General features: G+C 52.8%; 4 protein-coding genes across 5 annotated transcripts; all 4 read left to right on the forward strand.

The window, feature by feature from the left end:
• Nucleotides 1-2754: 2754 nt before the first annotated feature.
• Nucleotides 2755-4654, forward strand: C19H19orf84 (chromosome 19 C19orf84 homolog). Its single transcript, XM_060085119.1, has 2 exons — nt 2755-2821; nt 3486-4654. Exons 1-2 carry the CDS (start codon nt 2787-2789, stop codon nt 3997-3999), a joined length of 549 nt encoding a protein of 182 aa, XP_059941102.1. The 5' UTR covers nt 2755-2786; the 3' UTR covers nt 4000-4654.
• An 889-nt stretch (nt 4655-5543) lies between these two features.
• LIM2 (lens intrinsic membrane protein 2) lies at nt 5544-11063 on the forward strand. 2 transcript variants are annotated; one of them, XM_060085038.1, is made up of 4 exons: nt 5544-5853; nt 9366-9515; nt 10627-10761; nt 11002-11063. In XM_060085038.1, the coding sequence occupies exons 1-4, from the start codon at nt 5544-5546 to the stop codon at nt 11061-11063; spliced, it is 657 nt and encodes a 218-aa protein (XP_059941021.1). The 2 variants fall into 2 exon arrangements, with proteins under 2 accessions (XP_059941021.1, XP_059941022.1); XM_060085039.1 differs by having other exon boundaries at nt 5544-5718.
• Nucleotides 11064-18138: 7075 nt separating this feature from the next.
• NKG7 (natural killer cell granule protein 7) lies at nt 18139-18902 on the forward strand. The gene is made up of 4 exons (XM_060085445.1): nt 18139-18295; nt 18372-18518; nt 18606-18740; nt 18844-18902. Exons 1-4 carry the CDS (start codon nt 18139-18141, stop codon nt 18900-18902), a joined length of 498 nt encoding a protein of 165 aa, XP_059941428.1.
• A 2154-nt stretch (nt 18903-21056) lies between these two features.
• Nucleotides 21057-22461, forward strand: CLDND2 (claudin domain containing 2). Its single transcript, XM_060085643.1, has 4 exons — nt 21057-21225; nt 21577-21714; nt 22016-22135; nt 22388-22461. Exons 1-4 carry the CDS (start codon nt 21057-21059, stop codon nt 22459-22461), a joined length of 501 nt encoding a protein of 166 aa, XP_059941626.1.
• Nucleotides 22462-22701: the final 240 nt, after the last annotated feature.

The following is a 22701-nucleotide window of genomic DNA, read 5'->3' on the forward strand; positions in this document are numbered from 1 at the left end:
GAGACCTGCATGCTAATCATAGTCGCCAGGAAAGGAAAGCCAGCCTTCTTGGTAAAAATCTTCAGATTCCAACCACCTAGCCTTTGCTCGCGCCGTTTCTTCTACATCAAATGACCCATTCACCCTAGACCTAGCCCAAAGGCCACCTCCTCTAAAACAAAACAAAACACCAGAAAAACCAAAAACCTCTCCGACCTTCTTCCCCACGCCTTGCAAGCGAGCAACAATGTTTTCCTGGCCCCCGACCTCCCCCTCCCCCTCCTTGCCTCCAGGCAACGTTTAATCCGCTTCCGGCGCTCACTGTCCTGTTCCTCCCTGTGTCCCGGCTCCCATCACCCCAGAATGTTATTGTCCATCTGTGTATCTGTCTCCCACCTCTCAAGACGGAGAGCCCTTCGAGAGCAGGTACCGGTTCTGCGTCATCTCGGCGTCACCAGCATCATCCAGCACAGAACTCGAAAGCTAGTCTCGGATTTCTCATCCTTAAAGTGGGATGTTGTGAACTTCTTGTAAGAAAATTCATATTCAAAGGCGCCGCTCAGGTTGAGAACTTTTTGCATCATCCTTGATTCCCCATTACTCATGTCCAGCAGCCCTGCAGCAAATCCTGATGGTTCTCCCTCCAAAACACATCTTAAATCTATTCATATCTTCCCATCCCCACTACCCCCAGCCTCCTTGGAGCCGTCACCACCCACGCCTGGAGGATGGCAGCATTCTCCCTAGGCTTCCTGCTTCCACTCTTGCGTTCCACCACAATCCACTCTCCAAACTGCAGGCACAGTGCTCTTCTTAAAACATAAATTATGTCACACTTCTGCTTACAAATGTTCAAATTCATCTCAGTGTTCCAGAATTAAAAAAAAAAAATTCCAAAGTCAGCCTAGAAGGTACTATACAGTCTGGCTCCTACTTGTGTCTCCATTAAGCACAGACTCTGGAGCCAGGGTTCAAATCCCAGTTGTGCTACTGACGAGCTCCATGACCTTGAGTAACTTTCTTAGCCTCTCTGAGGCACAGTTTGAACCTCTGTGAAATGAAGACTAAATAAATTGGAATTATTCATTAAAATAGACCTCTAGTTTGTTAAAAAGAAGAAACTGCCCAGTAGTCCTCAAAGCCGTCAAAGTTGTGAAAAACAAGGAAAGACTGAGAGACTGCTGCAGAACAGAGGCGACAGAGGGGATGTGATGGCTCAGTGGGATCCTGCCTTGGATTCTGGAACAGAAAAAAGAGGACATTCGGGTAAAAACTGGCAAAATCCAAATCAAGTCTGGAGTTTAGTGAAGAGTCTTAAGAGTCATGTTGGTTTCTTAGTTGTGACAAATGTTCCACGATAATGTAAGAAGATAGCAAGAGGGGAATCGGGGTGAGTTACAAAGTTATCTTTGTAACTTTTCTGTAAATACGAAGGTATTCCAAAATTTTAAATATACATATATTTTAAAAATAGACCTGTCCCTCTCCTCCTAGCTTATTGCTTCCCAGTCCCTCAAACACTATGTTTGTTTCACCCTGAGGGACCTTTGCACCTGCTTTTCCCTCCACTGGGAATAATCAACTCCCAGGTCAGCTGGCTCCATCCCACAGTATCCTTCTCTAACCATCTTATCTAAAATAAGCCCATGGGGGACTTCCCTGGAAGTCCAGTGGTTAAGACTCTGAGCTTCCACTGCAGGGGAACGCAGGTTCCATCCCTGGTCGGAGAACTAAGATCCCACATGCCCGGTGGCGTGGCCAAAAAATAAAAAATAACCCTCTGCCCCCTGTGCCTCTATATCACTTGTCCTGTCTTTACACCTTCACAGCCCTCCTGCCTATAGGAAATGTACTGTGTCTTGTGTGTTTCTCTCCCAACGTGTAAAGTTTCATTAGCGTGCACATATTTTGTCCTGGGCTAAATCCCCGGCCCCCAACTTGGAGCGTAGCATATAGCAGGCACTGAATAATATTTCTTAAATAAATAGATATGAGAATGACTATTGCTTCTCAACAAAATACTACCACGACCACCAGCAATAACAATAAGAAACTCTCATTGGTTGAGACTTATTGTGGTCCAGATCATGTGTTGACTACTTTACACACATGATACATCCTTTAAACCTCACGAGATCCTAGAAGGCAATATTAGCCCTGTTTCTCAAAAGCACAGAGACTAGAAGGGCTTAAGCTCACAAAGTTAAGTCGCAGACAGAGCTTAGAGTGAAATCCAGCCTCTAAGGTTGCCAGTCCATCTACTAACCCCTCTGCCCCGGGAGTACCCAATGTCCAGATTTCCCTAAATGCCCTTTAGTCCTAAAGAACACCATCGGGTCCCCTGAGGACACGGCCCAGGAATACAGGTGGAGAGAGAGGAGGGGGCGGGGACTCCTGGGTCTGAGGGAGGAGGGGCCGGGGGCCTGGACTCCTGCGTCTGAGGGGTAAGGGGCTGGGGGCGGGGACTCCTGCGTCTGAGGGGGGAGGGGCTGGGGGCCTGGACTCCTGCGTCTGAGGGGGGAGGGGCTGGGGGCCTGGACTCCTGGGTCTGAGGGAGGAGTGGGCTCGGGCGCCCGGCTCCTGGGTCTCCGGCAGGCGGGGCCTGCGACCTGAGATACGTGGGGTTGACGGACCGGAACTCCGCGAACTCAGCCCTGCACGCTATCCTGCGGCTCCGCACGCCCCGCAAACCACGCCCCCTTTCTGACAAAGTCCCACCCATCTTCTTCCAGACGCTTCTCCCCTCGCTGGGCCGTGGAGAAATAGAGGCGAAGGTGCTAGAAAAGACTTGAAAGACCCCGGTGAAGATGGAACAGCAAAAGGAAGGGACTGGGCCAGAGGGGTGAGAGACGCAAGACTTCCCGCGGGGAGCACAAAGACCCAGAAAGAGGGAGGATAGCGAAAATCAGAGAGTTGAACAGACCCAGAGGGTATCAGGAAAAAAAAAAAAAGTCTTGGGTATCATCACACAGAAACAGAATCTTCGACGATCTCGGTGACAGAGAGAGTTGAGCGAGATGCTTAGAAATAGGGAGAGAGCTAGAAATATATTTGTGGAACAGAGAAATTTCGAGAAGGAACCAGGAGAATTGAAGATGCCAGACACAGCCGTAGGGCTGGAGAAATAATAATTGTCCACATTTATTGAACACTTCCCAGACCCAGCCCTTTAATAGGCACCTTTGATACCACCAGAAGCTATCTCTTGGTATGAAAAAGTAAGGTTCGGAATGGGAAAATGATTTGCCCAAACACACCGCGAGGGAGGCAGCCTGGAATGGGAACCGCGTTCTGTGGGATGCTGAAGCTCTGGCAGAGCTGTCTGTCTGTCTGTAAAGAAAACGGGAAGAAACAGAGAGAGAAAGGGGCCCGGAAGTCAGAGGCAAGCTCAGTCCTGAGGATGGGGAGACATGGACTCCTGAGAGAAGCCCGGTAGCAGAAAGGCTGCAGTAGGGAAGGCATATGCAGATGGGGAGACCCACTGACCTGTCCTTTTGTCATTCTAGGAACAACCTGCCGTCCCCAGGGACTGAGTCGTGGCCGCCTACACCTTTCCCAGCCCTGTTCCCTTCTCTCCTGGGCACCCCAGATCCAGCCCACCTGGGGCTCCCCGAGAGCCTGGCCTCTGTCACTGTCCCCATCCGTCTGGATGCCCTCTCCTACCTCCTGCACAGCGCCCTGATGGGAGCCTACGCGCTTCAGCAGTCCTTGCCCTCCTGCCCCTGTGCCCCCCAGGCGTGCTGCACCCAGCCGGGCACCGCCAAGAGGCCGCCCAGGGGACGCGGGGGCTGGGATGTCCGACGCAGGCCAGGCCGGGGTCAGGGCCAGCGGCAATGGGGATTTGGGAGGGCTGAGCAGGCAAAGAGGGGCTGGGTGGGGAGCCCTGGGGCTGGCCCCAAGACCCCACTGGTGACGCTACCGTCACCAACACCACGAGCCCAGGATGGGAAGAAGGACACCCAGGTTCCGGAGCCGCCCTTGGAGACGCCGCCTGCTGAGGACTGGGAGGCCGAGTACTAGGACCCTGAGGACCCTGCACCCTGGACTCCGGAGGGGGCCCTTGAGGGTCACCAGGAGGGTGTTCCAGGAGCCCAGGGTGACCTCAGCCCTGCCAGAGATACCCAAGAAACATCCTGCTCCCATCCCTCTTCCTCCCAAACCACAGCCTCAGGAGGGGGTCCTGCGAGTCCCCTGGTGAAACCCAGACCTGACATAGGATCCCAAGCCAGGGAGACAACCCCGAACCTCATGCCCAAACCCAAGCCTCTTCCCATTTCTGACACTGTTTCCAACTACAGCGACAACGCTTACCTCACTCTCAATGCCCAGGGCTCCTCCAGCCATGCCCAGGCCCATTCCTAACCCCAAAGCCATTCCCACCTGCCTCTGCCAGCCCCATCCCACGGCCACACTGAATCCCACATCCCCCAGCCATTCACCCCCATTCCACTCTCCATCTCTGCCCTGACCCATCCTCATTCCCATCTACCTAAAAGCCAACCAATCCTCATCCTTGATTTCTCCTGCACTCCAGCCCTGTCTTCAACCCCAGCCAGCCCCGCCTCGCCCTCAACCTCCTTCCCGTCCCAGCCCCAAACGTGACATGCCCTGGGACCCCACCTGCAAAGAACCCCATTGGCCCAACATATCCAGACACCTGCAGCCCCACCCCATTTCCTGCCTTTGGGGGAGCGGGGCCGGGTTGAACAATAAATGGCTGAGTGTCCCTATGTCTTGTGTCTGTGTGTGTGCTTACACAGCTTGGGCTAACCCCGAGGGTGCTGTGGAACGAGGCCTGTGAAAGGGTGCTAGGGTGGCTGGGAGGGTCACAGAGAGAGGCCGGTGGGACCAGGGGCTGCGGGGAGGGAGGGCCTGGATTCCTGCTTCAGCGAATTCCATCTAGGGCGTCTGCCACCACTGCACTTCTGCCTGCTGGAAGCTGCTGGGCCATGGGGCCATTGTATGGGGAGGCTTAAGGGATTTGGGAGACCCTGGGAGCAGAGAGGCCAGCGACCTGACTGGGCTCAGTCTGCACAGAGGGGCCGAGGCAGACGGAGGATTCAGGGCAGGCTCTGCCCCTCAGGTAGGGACCAGGAGTGGAAGCCATGGGCCCCTCCTCCCCCTAAATCTAGGCGGCCAGGCCTCCTTTCTCTCGCAGGGACTTGGTGGGGTCCTAGCCCTAGCCCCTTCCTCACCTTGAACCTGGGAGTCCAGGACCCCGGCCCCCTCCATCCCCCAAAGACCTGGTGTCCCAGTGGCCAGCCCCTTCCTGGCTTAGGACCTGGAAGTCTCGGCTCCCAGCCCCTTTCTCCCCCCCAGGACCCAAGGGTCTAGGTTCTCAGCCTCTCCTCCCCCAGACTCAGGCGTCCAGATCCCGAGCTCCCTCTGCCCCCCAGACCCAGGGATCCAGGTGCCCAGGTCCTTCCTCTCCTTGGGACCTAATGTCCCAGGCCCCCAGCTCCCTCCTCACCTAGGATCTGGAAGTCTAGGGCCCCAGCTTCTCCTCCCCCAGGACATGGGAATCCAGCTCCTGACCCCATCTCTCCCCTTACCCGCAGACCACCATGTACAGCTTCATGGGTGGTGGCCTCTTCTGCGCCTGGGTGGGGACCATCCTCCTGGTGGTGGCCACGGCGACAGACCACTGGATGCAGTACCGGCTGTCGGGGGCATTCGCCCACCAGGGCCTGTGGCGATATTGCCTGGGCAGCAAGTGCTACCTGCAGACGGAAAGCATCGGTGAGGCTCCGGGGCGGGGTCTGGGTTGTGCCTGGGATCAGAGCCTCACGCAGGGCAGAACCTTACAGTGGAAAGGCCACCTGTTTTGCAGATGGAGAACCTTGTGGCTCAGAGAGGGAAAGCGTCCAGCCCGAGGTCATTCAGCGTGGAAGGGGCAGACCTGGGATTCCAGTCGTTTTTTCTAGTACAATTAGAGGATGTACCGGTTTAGAGGTTAAGTAGAGCGGTGACATTCTTGGCATGAAATAGAGGGCAGGTATAGCAGTTGGGGCTGGGGTTATCAGAAGAGCATTTTCTAAATAGCTACTAGGTGTCAAGAGCTATATTAGATACCCGAAGGATACAGAAGCAATACAGACCCTAAGTTGGCTAATACTGGATGAGGTACTTTTTAATTCTTGCTGTGAGCAAAGCCATGTAATACATATGTGTATGTGTATATATGTGTGTGTATGTATATGTGTATAGAGATATATACGAGTATATATTACATTATATATTGTAAAAATGGAGATAAACATAGTACTTACAGTATAGGATTCCTGCAATCTATATTATATAATACATATTATTATAATATACTATGTACCTCTATGTGTCTCTTTCCATATACATATATATTTGTATATATGTACAGTCTTCCCTCAGTCCCTCAGTAGCCACAGAGAATTGGTTCTAGGACCCGCCGTGGATACCAAAGACTCTGGATGCTCCAGTCATGTAGTCGGCCCTCCGTATCCACGGTTCTTCATCTGCGGATTAAACCAACCGCGGATAGTGTAGTAATGTATGTATTTATTGAAAAAATAAATGCGCAGTTCAAACCTGTGCTGCTCAAGGGTCAAATGTATATACATGCATATATAGGGAAAGAGAGATGTATAGTATATTACATAATATATATTATACAATATACATTATATAATATATTAATAATATATAGTATATCACATGTTCTATATTATCTGTATCCAATAATAGTGTAGTAATAATAATAAGAACAATAACTGGCATGTATTGTTACTGTGTCCTACGTGCTATTCTAAGTGCTTTGCCTGGATTAACTCCCTTCGGTGTCCCAACAACACTAAGAGGGCTGTTCCATTGTGTCTATGAATTAAGACATGATACTTGACCTCAAAAAGTCAGTTCTTCTGGGGGGGTGTTGGGAGGAGGAGCCAACCCTCACTAAGCCCTGTGATATGACAGGCTTGTGGCAGATTTCACCCCATCTCACCAAACCTGCCCATTTGCTGGAGGGATAAATTGAGGCAGGGAGAAGTGGAAAGGTTTGCCCTGGGCTACCAGTCTCAGAGCCCCATCTGGCTTACTTCGTGCATCCTTTTCATTTCTGGCTGTCTCCCTTGTCACACTTCTACCATTCCTCCTGCTTCAGACTGGGAACACCACCAGGCACTCTGAGTTCCCTCTGCTGGGGATGGGAGAGAGGGAGGCTGGATGGAGGTCTTCAACTTCATTTGATATCTTCATGACCACAAGACTGAGAGCCTCAGGGACATACCTCACCCCGATTGATTCTTGGGTATTTGTCCAAACAGCAGGTTTAATCTGTTCATCCATTGCATAGCTGACGTAATCCGATCACCAAAATTAGCACAGGAGTCCTGAGCCTGCTTCCCAGAGGCCAAACCCAACCCAAGACATGTATGCATAGCATTTTGTAAGTTTCCAAAGTCATTACCAGTATTTAAAAAATCTGAAGATTTTACATTAAAATCTGGACTTGCAGCTCTTTTTGAATAATCCAGGTTTGCCTGTCTTTTCCAGGCCCATGGTCAGCTGGGTATGAGCAGCAAATGTCCCCTTCAAATGGGGTACACCAGTCAGGGTCCCCTCAGGAGACAGAAACCACACTGTGATTTGAATAGGGAAGGTTTTATCTGAAGATGACGCTGACACTTGGTAGTTGGTACATGGGACACACATGTTCCCCATGCAACCTGCTGTCTCCTGCCTGTATTCACAGCTGCAGCCAAGCCTCAGAGGCATTTGTGTTTTCCACTCCTGCATTAGCCCAACCATGGGAAAGAAATAGGCTATAACATCCCCCATAAGTCCTCCAGACTTTTAAATACCCAGAGGCATGTGTATTCGTTTTCTAAGGCTGCCATAAGAAAGTACCACAAACTGAGTGGCTTAACAGAAATCTATTGCCTCACAGGTCTGGAGGCTAGAAGTCCGAAATCAAGGTCTCTGCAAGGTTGGTTCCTTCTGAGGGCTGTGAGGAAGAATCTGTTCCCTGCCTCTCTCTTAGCTTCTGGTGGTTGCCTGGCAATCTTTGGTATTCCTTGGCTTGTAAATGCACCAGCCCATCTCTGCCTTCATCTTTACGTGATGTTCCCCTGGGTGTGTGCCTGTCTCCAAATTTCCCCATTTTATGAGGACACCAATCACATTGGATTAGAAATCCACTCTACTCTGGTATGACCTCATCTTAACTACTGACATCTGCAAAGACCCTATTTCCAAATAAGGTCATATTCCGAGGCAGTGGGATGAGGGGGGAGCAGTGAGAACTTCAACATATGAACTTGAAAGGGGAGACACAACGCAACCCAGCAACCCATAACAACATCCGTGGAGAAGTATCCAGGCATTGGTCTCCCCTAGACTTCCACAAGACAAAAGACTGCATTTTGCAAAGATCTAAGGCTTTTTCAGTGCCAGGATCCCAGTTCTGCCCGGGGTGATAATTGTCATGGGCACTCCGAGAGACAGAATAACAAAGCAGTTAAGACTGAGGGCGTGGAGGTTGGCTTTCAACTGCAGTCCCTCTGCTAATTATGGGACCTTGGGCAAATCACTTCACCTCTCTGAGCCTCCATTCCTTCACTTGAAAAATGGGCATGAAAATATTACTTAGAGCATAGGGCTCTTGGAAAGAATAAACAGGATCATACATGGGAAGAGAGCCTGGCACATACTTGACCATTGCCAAATGGAAGATGAGATCATGATGCGTGTTCCCAGGGCATCTCCATTCATTCAACATGTTTCTTGAACACCTAGTGCCAGGCACTAGGTGCTGGGGATACAGCAGTGAGTGAGAAAGCCAGGCCCTTGCCCTCACAGAGCTGAGAACTCAGTGGAGAGAGATAGACGTCATAAACAAGTTAGAAATAAATTAATGGGACATTTCCAAATATGGGTAAGTGGTATGAAGGAAGGGAAAGGGAGCATGGGAGAGAGGATAGAGAGTGAGTAGCAGGAGGATATGGGAAATGGGCACTCATTCACTCATTCATTCATTGAACAAACATTTCTCCAGGCCCATGTGCACATCAAACCTCTGCTGGTGTCTGTGGTGTAGAATCAACCAGGTCCCTGTCCTCAGGGAGCAATCAGGCTGGAGAGGAAAACAGGCAAAGAGAGTCTCAGCCCAGAGCAGGGAGTGAGGATGGTGCCTAAGGGGTGAAGGGATGCTTCCCAGAGGAGGGGATTTGGGAGCCGGGCTTTGCAGGATGAATAGGAGTCTGCCAGGTGAAGAGGAGGGGTTTTTCAGAGAGGTGAAGGAGGAGCTAGGTCAGGAATACAGAGAGGGGTGAGGCATTCCTGCCCTCAGAGGTAGCAGCCTTCACCACTGAGGGCAAGGAAGGCACAGGAGTGACCGTGGGGTGCTCCCACAGCATACTGGAATGCCACCCGGGCCTTCATGATCCTGTCCTCCCTGTGTGCCACCTCCGGCATCATCATGGGCATCATGGCGTTCGCTCAGCAGCCCACCTTCACCCGCTTCTCCCGGCCCTTCTCTGCGGGCATCGTGTTTTTCGCCTCCAGTGAGTGACTCGCCCCCCACACCTGCCCCTCTCCCAGCTCCCTCTCCAGCTCTACCCCCCACACCACTTTCGTTCCCCACCGTTCCTCACTCCGCTCCACCCTCACCCAAATCCCCCCTCCACCTTCAGCGACAACTTCAGGACTCTTTCTAATGCCAGTCAGTTCTGACACCAGCTCTGTGTACGGCCATTCAATTCTGGCACTGACCCCCGGAGTTGGCATCAAACCCCACAGGTTTAAAGGCGCGGTTCCCAACCAGACTGCCTCTACTTCAGCTGCAAGTGGGGTCCCCAGCTCACCTGTACTTCTGACCAATCGGCTACAGATTCAGGGGTTCCCAGGACCTGCTCAGGTTCAGAAATGTGCTAGAATAACTCACAGAACTCAGGAAAGCATAATACTTACAGTTTTATCGTAAAGAGTACAACTCAAGACCAGCCAGCTAAAGAGATGCATAGCGTGAAGCCGGAGAGGGGTCCTGAACATGGAGTTTCCATGCACTCTCCCTGCAGAGTTAGGGCTCGTCAGCACCCCCGCCCCCCAGCGCATCCATGCATTCACCAAACAGGGAGCTCCGGTGAGCGTCAGCATCCAGCATTTCTACTGGAGTTTCATTACAAGGGCATGAATCACTGGCCATGTGATTGAACTCAATCTCCAGCTCCCTTTTCCTCCCCAGAGGTTAGACTGATCCCAAGCGGCTCAAAGCCCCAACCCTCTATTCCCAAGGCTGGTCTTTCTCTTGACCAGCTCCTATCCCTGAGTCATCTCTGATCATCAACATAAACTCAGGTGTGATCCAAGAACAACAAAGACACTCCTAGTACTCAGAAAATTCCAAGGATTTAGAGTTTCCCTCCCAGGAACCAGAGACAAAGACCAGTCAGATTCTTTAGGACACAACACAACCCCACACCATTCCCACCCTAACCCTACACCTCATTAATTTTCACTCCCACTTTCAACTCAACCCCCATCCTCACCCTTATCCCTACCTGCACCCATACCCCCTTCTCAATTTATTCGTTCCCACCCCCATCCCCAAACCCGCCCCCATCCCCATTCCCCTCACCCCCACCCCCCACCCCCCACCCCGACCTCTCTCTCCAGCCTTTTTCGTCCTGCTGGCCTTGGCCATTTACACTGGAGTCACTGTCAGCTTCCTCGGTCGCCGCTTCGGGGACTGGCGCTTTTCCTGGTCCTACATCCTGGGCTGGGTAGCCCTGCTCATGACCTTCTTTGCAGGTACTGGGTTTGGGGGTGGAAAGGCCAGTGTCTGTGGTACTGTGGGCAACCCTCAAGAGGGTGAGATGATGGGGGGGTGTCCCACACAGGCGCCCCCGGCACTGAACCAGAAGGCAGACTCCAAGCCCTGTGGACACCAGGGAGAAAGGGAATGCTGTGTCGGTGTCTTGGGCTGGGAGCAGGGGCTGGGAGGGCTGATGGGGGGCTGGGCGGGGTCAACCGGGATCTCTTCTCTCGCAGGAATTTTCTACATGTGTGCCTACCGGATGAATGAATGTCGGCGCCTGTCCACTCCCCGCTGAACCCAAATGTGCGCCCCGACTTCATCTGGACGTCAAAGTCAGGTCACTGAAGAGGAGGGGGAGGGTCTAGAGGCCTGAAATCCTGGTTCCTAGGGCCTGGTGGAGGCAGCTGAGGAGACCCAAGGCCGCAGCCACCAGGGGGGTTGTTAGAGAAATGGAATATCCATTAGAGAGGCTTTTTGGAGTCTAATAAAACTGACGGAAACTACTGAAGTGTGGTCCCTGAGGGGCTCGGGTGGAGAGAAAGAGGGGTGAAGTGTGGTGAATGGGGCAGGGGTGGTGGCATTATAGTAGGCCCGCCTGCTCAGTTCCTGTAGGAGGGATGGGCACAGAGATAAATTGCACAGTCCCCACCCTACTAGGTTCACCATTTTTTTTTTTTTTTTTTTTTGGCTGCACCCCTCGACGTGTGGGATCTTAGTTCTCCCACTAAGGATGGAACCTGGGCCCCCTGCAGTGGAAGTGCGGAGTCCTAACCACTGGACCGTCAGGGAAGTCCCTGGGTTCAACTGCTAGGAAACTAATGTGTGGGTCCAATTCTGATGGGTGTGTTTTTTCCCCACACCACCAAGCGAGTAACTCAGTTCTGACACGATCTACCTAGAGAAAGTGTCAGATCACACAAGTTAACGACACAGCCCTAGAAGACGGCCTCCCACTCCAGATGCCAATCATAAGCCCAGGTTGTCACGTGCTTCTGGCCAACCAGCAATAGACTAGAGGTCCCAACAGCCCCCTCCTTGGGTTCCATTAATTTGCTAGAGCAGCTCACAGAACTCAGGGAAACATTTTACTTACTAGATCACCAGTTTTTTATAAAAGGATATAACTCAAAACAGCCAGATGGGGCTTCCCTGGTGGCGCAGTGGTTGAGAGTCCGCCTGCCGATGCAGGGGACACGGGTTCGTGCCCCGGGCCGGGAGGATCCCACATGCCACAGAGCGGCTGGGCCCATGAGCCATGGCCGCTGAGCCTGCGCGTCCAGAGCCTGTGCTCCGCAATGGGAGAGGCCACAACAGTGAGAGGCCCGTGTATCGCAAAACAAAAACAAAAACAAAAACAAAAAACAGCCAGATGGAAGAGATGCACTGGTCAAGGTAAGTGAGAAGAGGTGTGGAGCTTCCATGCTCTCTCCAAGTAGGTCGCTCGACCCCAGAAAGCACGTGTTCACCAGCCCGGAAGCTCTCTGAATCCTCTCCTTCTGGGTTTTTCTGGAGACTTCATTACATAGTTATGATGGATTAAATCATTGGCCATTGGTGGTTGAACTCAATCTTCAACTTCTCTCCCCTCCCAGGAGGTCAAGGGGTGGGACTGCCATTTCTGACCCTCTAATCATGTGGTTGGTTCCCCTCGCTCTCACAACTTAGGAAATTCCAAGAGTTTTAGGACCTCTATGCCAGAAGTGGGGACAAAGACCCAATATATATTTATTATAAAACATAATATCACAGTAGGATAGTACGATAAATGAAAAGATCTGTGGAACTTCCCCGGTGGTCCAGTGGTTAGACTCCACACTCCCAATGCAAGGGGCGTGGGTTCTATCCCTGGTCATGATAGGGTCAGAATAAAGGGACAAAGTAGGTAATTAAATAGGGGATTAGTTAAATAGGGGATTTACTTACACTAGGGGATTGTAAGTAAAGAAAAAGTATGGGAGACCCCTGTAAGTTAATGATCACTTAAGAAAGCAGGTTTGCTTAACCACAAAACCAAGCAGGTTCGCTTAGCAACAAAACCATGCAACAGAAGCCTGAGACACGCCCCAAGACAATGAAACAATGGTGGCATGAGACCCACATCCTGTCCAGTGAGCTCAGTAAGTTAATAACCCCCATGACATGCTCTCTGCACACATAAAACACAATAATTTATGGAAAGGTGACATTTCAAAGTGAAAGAACCTCATTGTACTGAAACCTGAAATAGTTTTTCCATAGTGCTGTGATAGTCCTGGCTTGACCATGTAGGGACAAAAAAACTCCCCTGCCCAACCTGGAGGCGGAGCTGATGATGGAAGCATGACGACTACTCAAGAATGAGAAAGAAGGTGGTCTTCTCCGCCTCCCCACTTTTCCTTTGATTATAAAACTGTAGCCCGCTAAGTTCTTGGGGAGTTACCCTCTCGCCCACCCACTTGTAAGCCTCACAAGCATCCTATTCTAATAATCTAATAAATCGCTTCTTATCTCATCACTTTGCCTCTCACTGAATTCTTTCTGTGCTGAGACAACCTGAGCTCCTCGGAGCCCCTCCAAAACGCCACTGAGGGAATTCAGCCTGGGAACTCAGATCCCACATGCTGCCCAGCGCAGCCAAAAAAAAAAAAAAAAAACCAACTGTGGAAAAACAACCTCCTTGCCCACTCGCGCCATCTCCAGTTGGCCCTCCCAACCTCCCGGCCCCTCCCTGGCTGGACCCGTCCAAGGAGAAGCACCAGAACTCTGACCTGCACCTCGTCCTGCACCTGCCTCTTCACCTGTCATTTGTGACCTTGATCTTCTCTTCATTCACTCATTCATTCGTTCATTCAACAAACTCATGCCAACTGCCGTGAGATTTACTAAAGCTTATCATGAAATAATAAGACCATTTAGGGAGGCTAATTCCAATAATAAGAATATTTATTACAGTCTATGCTAGGAACTGTTATATTAATAGAAGCTTAGTCCCTAGATATATTTATTGGGACCTCCTCAAATAATAAAAATACTATATTTATAGAGGCTTCCTCTAGTAATAATAGCAACTGAAGCCTTCTTCTCTAATTATAATTTATTGAGGCCTATTTAAGTAGAAATATTTATTGAGACTTATTCCAGGAATCATATGTATAGGGGCTGACTCTAGCAATAATAATGATGTTATAACTTCAGACTCATACCTCCAACTACTTACTCAACATTTCCACCTGAAAAGAAGAGGCATCTCAGTTCTCACATATCTGAAGTTGAGCTCCTGACCTCCCTCACATCCTACATCTGCTCCTCCCATGGTCTCCCCCAACTTAGTAAATGACAAGTCCATTTTTATCTAGCTGCTCAAGCCAAAAACATTGGGCTCACCCTCCATAGCTTTCCTTCTGTTACATCTCACATCTGATTCATCAGCAAATCGTGTTGGCTCTGCCTTAAAAATGTATTCGGAATTTGACCCCTTCTTGCTCAACCATGGTTACCCCCTGATCCAAGCCATCATCATCTCACCTGGCTTATTGCCACAGACTTCTAACCAGCTCAGCCTCAACCCTTACCCACACCCCACCCAATCCCTGCCCCTGCAGTCCATTCTCTACACAGTATCTAAAGGATTTTTTTTATTTTTTTAATTTAATTTTTATTTTATATTGGAGTATAGTTGATTTACAATGTTGTGTTAGTTTCAGGTGTACAGCTAAGTGATTCAGTTATACATATACATATATTCATTCTTTTTCACATTCTTTTCCCATATAGGTTATTACAGAATATTGAGTTCCCTGTGCTGTACAGTACGTCCTTCTTGATGATCTATTTTATATATAGTAGTGTGTGTATATTAATTCCAAATTCCTAATTTATCCCTCCACCCCACATTTCCCCTTTGGTAACCATAAGTTTGTTTTCAAAGTCTGTGAGTCTGTTTCTCTTTTCTAAATAAGTTCATTTGTATCTTTTTTAGATTCCACATATACGTGATATCATATTTGTCTTTCTCTGTCTGACTTACTTCACTTAGTGTGATAATCGCTAGGTTTATCCATGTTGCTGCAAATGGCATTATTCCATTCTTTTTTATGGCTGAATAATATTCTATTGTATATATGTACCGCATCTTCTTTATCCATTCCTCCGCTGATGGACATTTAGGTTGCTTCCATGTCTTGGCTATTGTAAATAGTGCTGCAATGAACATTGGGGTGCATGTATATTTTCGAATTATGGTTTTCTCCAGATATATACCCAGGAGTGGGATTGCTAGATCATATGGTAGTTCTATTTTTAGTTTTTAAAAATTAATTTATTTTTAATTAATATATTAATTTATTTATTTTGGCATTGGGTCTTCCTTGCTGTGCGTGGGCTTTTCTCTAGTTGCGGCGGGGGAGGGGGGCTACTCTTTGTTCAGTGCGCAGGCTTCTTATTGCCGTGGCTTCTCTTGTTGCGGATCACAGGCTCCAGGCATGTGGGCTTCAGTAGTTGTGGCACACAGGCTCAGTAGTTGCAGCTTGCGGGCTCTAGAGTGCAGGCTCGGTAGTTGTGGTGCATGTGCTTTGTTGCTCTGCGGCATGTGGGATGTTCCCAGACCAGGGCTCGAACCCGCGTCCCCTGCATGGGCAGACAGATTCTTAACCACTGCTCCACCAGGGAAGTCTATACTTTTAGTTCTTTTTTTTTTTTTTTTTGCGGTACACGGGCCTCTCACTGCTGTGGCCTCTCCCGTTGCGGAGCACAGGCTCCGGACGCGCAGGCTCAGCGGCCATGGCTCACGGGCCCAGCCGCTCCGCGGCATGTGGGATCTTCCCGGACCGGGGCACATACCCGTGTCCCCTGCATCGGCAGGCAGACTGTCAACCACTGCGCCACCAGGGAAGCCCCATACTTTTAGTTTTTTAAGGAACCTCCATACTGCTCTCCATAGTGGTTGTACCAATTTACATACCCGCCAACAGTGTAGGAGGGTTCCCTTTTCTCCACACCCTCTCCGGCATTTATTGTTTTTAGACTTTTAAAGGAATTTTTATTAAAACATGATTCAAATCATGTCCCCCCTCTGCTCTCAGTCCTCCAGTGGCTTGGACCTGGAGGTCGGATGAAGATAAAAAATGGAGGGGGTGTGGTGGGATTGAGGTAAGAATTACAGGGTGGGGGAGAGGTATGAAGAAGGAAGTGGGGGTGGGACTGGGGCTGGAGTTGAGACTGGAAATGCCATCTAGTGTGGGGATGGATGTGAGGAGAGGGTTAAGTGTCTGGGTGAGGATGGGTTTGGGTTTGGGGATGGGGTTGAGTTTGGAGTTCGGTTTGGGAATAAGAATGGGGTTAGGTGAGATGACAGGGATAGGGTTAAATTCAGGGATGGAGTTGGGGTTAAGGAATGGGTTGTGTTTGGGGTTGGGGATGGGATTGAGATTAGAGTTGGGTTTGGGAATGAGAATGGGGTTAGGTTTGGGTTTGGGATAGGTTGGAACTGGGGTTAACAATGGGATTGAGCTTGGGGATTGGGATGGGTTGAATTTGGGGTTGGAGCTGGAGTTTGGAATTGGAACTGGGGTTAAAGATGAGACTGAGGGAATCCCCTGGCTTCCCAGTGGTTAGGACTCAGCGCTTTCACTGCTGGGGCTGGGGTTCGATCCCTGGTCAGGGAACTAAGATCCCGCAAGCCATGCGGTGTGGCGCACGCACACACACACACAGAAATAAAATAAATAAATAAATAAAAGGATGGGATTGAATTTGTTGTTGGGAATGAGAATGGGGTTGGGTTGGAGGGTAGGGATGGGGCTAAGGATGGGATTGGAGCTGCCTGCGGTCAGGATGGTGTTGGGTTTGGGATGGCATCAAGATCTCAGATGGGGAGAATTCCCTGGCAGCCCAGTGGCTAGGACTCCATGCTTTCACTGCCGAGGGCCCAGGATCAATCCCTGGTTGGGGAACTAAGATCCCACAAGCCATGCAGTGAGGCCAAAAAAGAAAAAGAGAGAGAAGAAAAGAGAGAGAGAGAGAGAGAGAGAGAATAAAAGATCTCAGATGGGTTCTGTGCATGTGATCACCACATGCCCTCGGCTGAGACTTCCTGAAGCTTGTCCGGGTGCTAATCACAGGAGCCACGTCCAGCACCATTTTGGGGATGGCACCCCAGCTGCTCAGGACCTGGATCCCCTTCTGGGAGCCTGTCCTCATGAGCATGTTCTCAGGAGTGGCCAGTTACCCCACTGGTGAGGATCTGGGTGAGGGACGGGGGCCTGCAAACTGGAGTCTCCAACCAAGGAAGAGGACCCAGCCTCCTGGGTCCCTCTGGCTCTCCCCTTCGCCAGCTGTCCTGGGACTGTTAGCTCAGTTCATCTGCGGGACAGAGGTCCTCTTCCAGGTCATTCCTGCTTCACAGAGGTCAAGTTTGTCTGGGCCTTCTACCTGGGCTGTGGCACCTTCACCTTCTATTTGAGGTGGGGCCCAGGACCTGATGCTGCTGTGAGGGGAGGGCCAGAAAGTCCTGCACTGACATCCTTGACCCCCAACTCCCGCTCCCCGACCACAGAAACCCAGATCCTGTTGCTGAAGGCTTCAGCACAGACTGAAGGCCTTGCTCGAAACAGCACTAACTGTGAACTGATGTAACAGATGAGGATGTGGGCACGTCTTCCCTCCACAAACTTTCAAAATTGCGATCGCTGTTTACCTGCCCTGGGCATAAGCTCCAAGTAAGGAGCCGGGAGTCTGTGTCCCCACGCTCAGGACCTGGAGTCTAGGCTTCCTAGCAGCTTCCTCCTTCAGTCCCAAGCATTCTAGCCTCCTTCCCCCTCCTTTTATGGAGACCCTAGAATTGGGGCCCCCGTCTGCCAGAACGGAAGGTTGCAGAACCCACAGGAAAGAATGATGCATCCCCTAACTGTCCCCTCTGGCTACACCTCCCCCTCCCATTTAACTGACACCCTGGCCTCACTCACCACACCCCACCTCTGGGCCCCCCAAGCCTCTCTCTCACCTCTTACAGGAAGCCCCCTCTGGTGTGGAGGGCTCCAAGGGCAGGAGGTGTAGAACCTTCTGGAGAGGCACATTCCACCCACCCAAACCACTGACAATGTGACACCTCCAGGGCCCTCCCCCCCACCATATACTGTGAGGAGAACCTCAAGGGGTGGGGGGTGGGTGCCGATGCAAGCCGGGAAGGGAAGATGTGTGACGAGAGTCAGCTGCCAGGAACTGGGTGAGACCAAATTAGTCTGATCTGAAGGACCACAGGTCCCCCAGTTGCCCCAACTGCTTGACTCTCCCAGGAGTCCGGGGGGCATAGCTTCCTCCTCTCTCAGAGACCCAGGAATCTGGATCACCAGGCTCTTCATCACCCAGGACCCAGAAGCGCAGCCTTCGCCCCCATGGAGCCCTGCCGGTCCCTGGCCCTGCTCACTAGCTCCCTGGGCCTGTTGGCTCTCTTGGTGGCTCTGAGCACGAATTTCTGGTTTGTGGCCGAGGGGCCCAGCTCCTTGTCTCACTCGGGCCTCTGGCCAAGGGGAGATTGGGGCTCAGTAGAAGGTAAGGGGGAGCAGTCTCTCTTGGGGTGGGGAAGGGCCTGAGGGGACGGGCACTCAGCGGTCCCGTCTCTGAGCAGGCTATATCCACGTGACACAGAGTTTCTGCATTCTGGCTGTCCTTTGGGGCCTGATCTCTGTGAGCTTTCTGGTCATGTCCTGCATCCCTTCACTGTCTGACCCTGGACGCGGCCCCATTGTCTCGACCTTCATGGCCTTTGCCGCAGGTAAGGACTCCGGGCTGCGCTTGGGGCGCTGGGCCCTGGTGAGTTTTTGCGGAGGGGCTGAGCCATGCCTCTTGTCTCCGTCCCCAGCCCTCTCCGTGCTAGTGGCCATGGTGGTCTACACTATCGAGCGGTGGAAGCAGCCTGGACACTCCCAGATCCAGTCCTTCTTCTCCTGGTCCTTCTACCTGGGCTGGGTTTCAACTGTCCTCTTTCTCTGTGCAGGTGACCGCTGCCCTGGGGAGTGCCAGGGGTGGATAGGGGCCCAGCTGGGGGCTCTGAGGGAGCAGGGCAAGAGCAAGGGTCTAACTTCTCTCTGCCAACCCAGGTGGCCTGAGTCTGGGAGCTCACTACAGGGCCCACCGGCCTGGCTATGAGGCCATGTGAACCACAGGATGGCTTTGGCACTCCATTCTTTGAAGGCATCATCAGGAACCATGAAAATGGCTGGCTCTCCTTCCTGCCCTGACTCCCAGCGTCTGCAAGCTCTTTCCTTTGTGTCTTCATTCATTCAACAAAAATTTGCTGGGATCTGGTTATTCCGAGGTTAATGCTGCCACAACAGAAGCCGACGACACTGCAGCTCCACGGCGGATGACCCTGGGCACCCAGAGAGGAGTCAATCCTGCTACTGCCCTGCCCTAGAGATGCTCCCACCAGAGTGGGAACCAGTGTGGGCTCGGGCATGGCCCCAGGGCCCTTGTCTCTCCATCCTTTATCTCTTTTCTTCCCTTTGTCTTTCTCCCTTTAGCTCTTTTCTTTTGTTCCTTCTGATTTTGTCACCCTTCCCTTCACCCTTAGTGTGCCTTGCTCATTTCATTAATAAATTCACTCTTGGGACTTCCCTGGTTGTCCAGAGGTTAAGAATCTGTGCTTCCACTGCAGGGACACGGGTTCAATCCCTGGTCAGGGAACTAAGAACCCGCAAGCCGCGGGGTGCAGCCAAAAAAAAAAAAAAAGAAAGAAAGAAAAAGAACAAATTCACTCTTTCAGCTGGCTTTCCTTTCTGCTGGGCCTCCCACTGGGGATGCTGAGGTGAGTCAGATCAGGCCCTGCCCGCCAGGGGCTCCAAGTCCGGTGGGGGCAGGCAGAGCCCAGGGCGGGTAATGGCAGGAAGACTGGCTGTGTCTGGAGGAGGGGTGCGGTGTGGAGGTGAGCTTTCTGGGGAGACGGTGTTTAGGAACTTCTACAGGGCCGAGGGAAGGTAATGCAGGCAGAGGGACCCTAAGGTGAAGGCGTGGAGAGGCTGGGGGCTCTCAGAGGGTGGAGAATAGTGCTTTGTGGTCCACTGTAGAGTGTGAGGGTGAGGGGAAATCAGGATGGAGAGGCGGGTAGGAGGCAGCGCCTCTAGCCCAGCAGTTGACCGTCTCTTGAGGGTGATGGGGAGCTAAGGGTGTGAGCAGGGGAGGGACAGCGTCTGGTCTGGGTGCCAGAAAGCTCCTTCTGGGGCCCATGGGGGAGGTTTGAAGGGGAGAGAAGAGCTTGTCAATCCAACAGGTGGGACATGAGACAGGATAAGGGTGCCCTGGGGCCAGGGCATGAGAGGGAAAGGAGGAAAGGAGCCAGAAAGTTTCAGGGGGTGGGAGGAACTGGACTCAGGGATCCAAGGGCTTTGTAGGGTGAGGGGCAAGAAGAGGGCAAGGATAGTGCCCAGGGGTGTGGTCCAACTAACCGGATGGGATGATGGTGTCCTCCCTGGTTTGGTGGAAGATGCTGAGATCAATGGGGATGTGGTTGAGTGTCAGGGTCTGGAAGCTGGTCAGAAGCAGGTGAGGACTTGGGCTGGAGATGCAGTTTGGGATGCTCTCAGAGCATCAGTGGTCACTGGAACTCACCTGGTAAGAAGATGCAGAATGGAGTTCTCCAGGAGAGCCGGCCTTGAGAAGTGCAGGGGGGAGGAGGGGCAGGAGGCTGCATGGGGGCCTGGGAGGGCACAGAGAGCTGGGGACCAGGACAGCTTGTGGGGTCAAGGGAAGAACAGTTTCTAGAAGGATATGGGCTACCATGTCATGGCCCTCAGGGTCCCCCAGACTTGCCATCTGACTCTGAGCTGTCAGTTTGCCAGAAGAGCTGCTTCTGTGTGTGTGTGTGTGTGTGTGTGTGTATGTATGGGTGGGTGGGCGGTTCTCTCTTTAAGTGGCCACTAGAAAGGGGGTTCTGGAACTCCTGCTACCTCACAGACCCAGTCTCCCTTCCCCCACCCTCTGGGCTCTGTCTGAGAAGCCCTGGGAGCTGTGGGTGAGTCATTTAGGTGGGTGTGTGGTGGGGAAGGCAAGGGACAGGTCAAAGCCATGTCCACTGGGGGATGGACATCTCTGGTAAGGCAGAGGTTCCTAAGCAGTGATGCCTGAGGGGGCAGGTGGTCTTGGGTCTGGGAGGGGCCTGAGGGGGGTGATCCCAGAAGCAGGGGCACCAGGCAGGGGTGCAGGGGTAGCCATCTGGGATATGGAGGGACATGCAGGAGGGGGTCTCAGGGACGTGGGGGTGGGAGGAGGGTTGGCCAGTCCTGCATTTGTGGTCCTCGGCAGCAGCCTCCCTGGCATGGGGGTGAAGCGGAGCCTTCAAAGTGGGGGCACCTTGCTGGGCTCCTTTGCCAACATCCTCATCATTCTGTCCATGGCCACCAACTACTGGATCCGCTACTCTGGGGGCCACACTGGCCTGTGGCAGGAGTGTAGCAGGGGCACCTGCTCCAACATCCCCTGCCAGAGTGAGGCCCGGCCGCCCAGCTGTCAGACCCTCCCCCCACCCTACTGGACAGACAGCCCCCCAGCCCTGACCACAGCTGGCCCCGTCTCCTGACACCACAGCCCGGCACATCCTGCGGTGCCCCCGCCCCCAGCCCTTCCACTTCAGCCTGAGATCCGGCTGCCCCTCTGTGACCAGGCCACCAGGAACCCCAACTCGGGGACCTGCCTCCCTGCTGCAACCTTAACCGCCGCTCACGACGTAACTTCCAAGTCCCCATGCAAAGCCCTGACTGCTCCCAGCTCGGAGCCGGCGGATGGGGGTGGTGGCCAGGAGCGGCGCCAGCGGGGCTGATGCGGCCCGCTCTCCCCAGCCATGCCGGCGGTGACCGGGGCGTGCATGGTGCTGGCGGCGGGCTGCAGCATCGTGGGCTTGGTGATGGGGCTGCGGATTCTGTGCCAGGAGGGCGACTCGCGGGGCCGGACCACGAGTGCCATCTTCTTCCTCTGCGGTGAGATGGCATAGGGTGGGCCTGGTAGCTGGAGGAGGTAGGGGCCAAGGGGTCGCGCGCGACTAGAGGCACCAGGAAAAGAGCCAGAGACCCGGGGCGGTGGGGGGGAGGTTCGGGAGGGACCAGGCCTCAAGGGGGAGGAGCTAAAGAAGCGGGGTCAGGGGCGGGGCCAGGGAGATGGGGTAGAGCAGGGACGGGAGTGCGGGCAAGAAGGGCGTGGTCTGGTGCGGTGGGCGCGGTCAGGGTGGGGCCTGGGTGCAGCCCGCTGGCCACCCTCACCTGGCGGGTGGGCGGGGTCCAGGTCTGCTGCTGCTGATCGCCATGACAGGCTACACAGTGAAGAATGCACGGAAAAACGACGTCTTCTTCTCCTGGTCCTATTTTTCGGGGTGGCTGGCTTTACCCTTCTCTGTTCTCGCGGGTAACCTGGATAACGGAAGAGGGTGGAGAGGAGACTGCCCCGAGGACCCCCCCCCCTGCAGAGACTCCTCAGCTGTCCTCCCAGGCAACCCCCCCGTGACCTCCCAGGGACTCCCGAACACACTCCACTCTGGGCTCCCGCGGACCCAACAGAAACGCCCTTGGAGCCCCAAACCCCAGTCCCCGGGGCCCTCCCGGCCATCCGCCCTAGGACTCACCCTCCTCCACCCGCCCTCCGTTCCCTTCCCGCCAGGCTTCTGCTTTCTGCTGGCGGACATGATCATGCAGAGTACGGATGCCATCAGTGGATTCCCCGTGTGCTTATGACCGCAGCTGCCTGGGGCAGAATAAAGGAACTGCTTCCATTGCCGCGGCTCCACGTGCCTTTCTGGGGGACCTGAGGACGCGGACACGGGGGTACCTGGAGGCTCAGGGAGGAAGTAAGGACACGAACCTATAGGGAACGTGGAGACATGGGGGGACACGGGAACGGAGACTCGGACATGGACAGGACAAGGGTTTTGATGGGAACAGGGACAGGGGGTAGTGGGGTCCCTGCTCGTGGAG

The sequence above is a fragment of the Mesoplodon densirostris genome, chromosome 19, assembly GCF_025265405.1.
Source record: "Mesoplodon densirostris isolate mMesDen1 chromosome 19, mMesDen1 primary haplotype, whole genome shotgun sequence".
NCBI lineage: Eukaryota > Metazoa > Chordata > Mammalia > Artiodactyla > Ziphiidae > Mesoplodon > Mesoplodon densirostris.